Source organism: Bos javanicus, chromosome 7 (assembly GCF_032452875.1).
Source record: "Bos javanicus breed banteng chromosome 7, ARS-OSU_banteng_1.0, whole genome shotgun sequence".
Taxonomy (NCBI): Eukaryota; Metazoa; Chordata; class Mammalia; order Artiodactyla; family Bovidae; genus Bos; species Bos javanicus.
Genome location: NC_083874.1, coordinates 39,785,294 through 39,787,199, shown reverse-complemented (window position 1 = coordinate 39,787,199; position 1,906 = coordinate 39,785,294). Strand labels below are relative to the sequence as shown.

Below are 1,906 nucleotides of genomic sequence, written 5' to 3'. Positions count from 1 at the left end.
ACTTTTCCTAAACCTATAGCTATTTATCCTAAAACCCCTTCTCTCTCTCCCTTTGCATTATTTAGGCCCCTTTCTCTGGGGGCGTACTGACTAGTTTTCTAGACAAATAAGGATCAAATCTTGTTTGGTAACCATCGAGGACAAATGAGAGGAAAAGGATTTCATTGCAGAGGGAAAGGACAGGGATAAGACAGAGAGTTGGCTACTGTCCTCTAGAAGATACAGGAGACAGTACACGTATATGATGGAGATGCCAGGTAAGTTGTTTCGTTTTGATGTTTACTCATTTATTTTTCCCTCAGGGTCAAGGCCATGGACATCTGGAACCACACCTCGCTATCAGACTTTATCCTTTTGGGTCTGTTCAGCTATTCACCATATGACTTCTTCCTATTTTCCCTTGTCCTTCTGGCCTCTGCTGCAGCCCTGGCCGGCAACATCCTCTTCCTCCTGCTCACCCAAGCTGACAGGCGCCTGCACACTCCCATGTACTTTTTTCTTAGTCAGGTCTCCATCATGGACCTGACCATAATGGGTGCAGTCGTGCCCAAGATGGCAGCGAACTTCCTCTCGGGAAGTAAGTTCATCTCTCGGGGTGGCTGTGCCACTCAGGTCTTCTTAGTGGTCATGGTAGGAGGAGCTGAGTGCTTCCTCCTGGCAGTCATGGCCTATGACAGGTATGTGGCCGTGTGTCACCCCCTGCGGTACCCTGTGCTCATGAACTGGAAGGCCTGCTGTCTGATGTCCTTGGCATCCTGGATGGGTGGAGTGGCTGACAGTGTGATTGATGTAGGGATGGTCTTCAGCTTCCCCTACTGTGGCTCTCTACAGGTGGACCATTTCTTCTGTGAGGTCCCCGTTCTGCTGCGTCTCTCTTGTGCAGACACATCCCTCTTTGAGGACCTCATCTATGCTTGCTGCGTGATCATGCTGCTGCTGCCCCTGGGGGTCATTGTGGCTTCCTATGCCCGGATCCTCATGGCTGTAATTAGCATGACCTCCACTGAGGGGAAACAGAAGGCTCTGTCCACGTGCTTCTCCCACCTGGCTGTGGTGGGTCTTTACTATGGGGGAGCCATATTTAGCTACATGCAGAGAGCCTCTGCTAGGACACTAGCGGGAGACCAAGCCATCTCCATCTTCTATACCATCCTCACCCCCATGCTCAACCCACTCATTTACAGCCTGAGGAACAAGGAGATAATGAGGGCCTTGAAGAAGATGTGGAAGATGCAGGGGAGATAGAGAGTGTAGACATGCCCACCCTTCTGGGGATTCCTCTCTTGTTCTTCTCCTTCCTCTATAAGCTCAGATTCTTTTGTGGCTCTGAACAAATTGAACCCTCTGCCTGGCTGGGATGAAGCTATGATCTGAGCAATCTGAAAGCATTGAATGGAAGATGTCAAGGAAACAGACAGTAGCAATTAATTTCACACTGAATCATGTTTCTTTTGTTATTAAACAATGGAAAGAGACTTGTGCCTTCTTGAAATTGTACATTAAATACAAGAATCCGTGTGTAAAGACTAGAACTTCTTTGTAGTCTTCCTCTAAGAATAACACCATGAAAGGTAAAGTCATTTCTTTTGGGGAGGAGAGGGTCAGGTTGATTCTTTCTCATCAACACCAAGGTTATGATCTCAGAGAGATGGCAATTAGCAATTCTGAAGCAGGACCTTAGTTCCCTGCCCAGGAATTGAACCTAAGTAGTCTAGATGAAAACCAGAAATCCTAGATGCTAATCCACCGGGGTAAAGAGGCTAGAAGCAAAGTTGCTCTGGATCTTGCCCCATTTGAAAGCAAGAATATATCACGGAGGTAAAAACTGTAAAAACAAGTACAAAGTGTAGTATTATTAGCACAACACAACATGTGGGAGAGCACAGAGTGAAGCAGTTTATTTATT

The 1,906-nt window shown here is 47.0% G+C and overlaps 1 protein-coding gene across 1 annotated transcript; it reads left to right on the top strand.

Annotated features, from left to right (window-relative positions):
* The first annotated feature begins 312 nt into the window (after positions 1 to 312).
* LOC133252094 (olfactory receptor 2M3-like) lies at positions 313 to 1,245 on the top strand. The gene has a single exon (XM_061424818.1). It carries the CDS (start codon positions 313 to 315, stop codon positions 1,243 to 1,245), a length of 933 nt encoding a protein of 310 aa, XP_061280802.1.
* Positions 1,246 to 1,906: the final 661 nt, after the last annotated feature.

Coding starts and splice junctions, on each gene's coding strand:
- LOC133252094 (XM_061424818.1), top strand. CDS start 313: ATGGACATCTGGAACCACACCTCGCTATCAGACTTTATCCTTTTGGGT.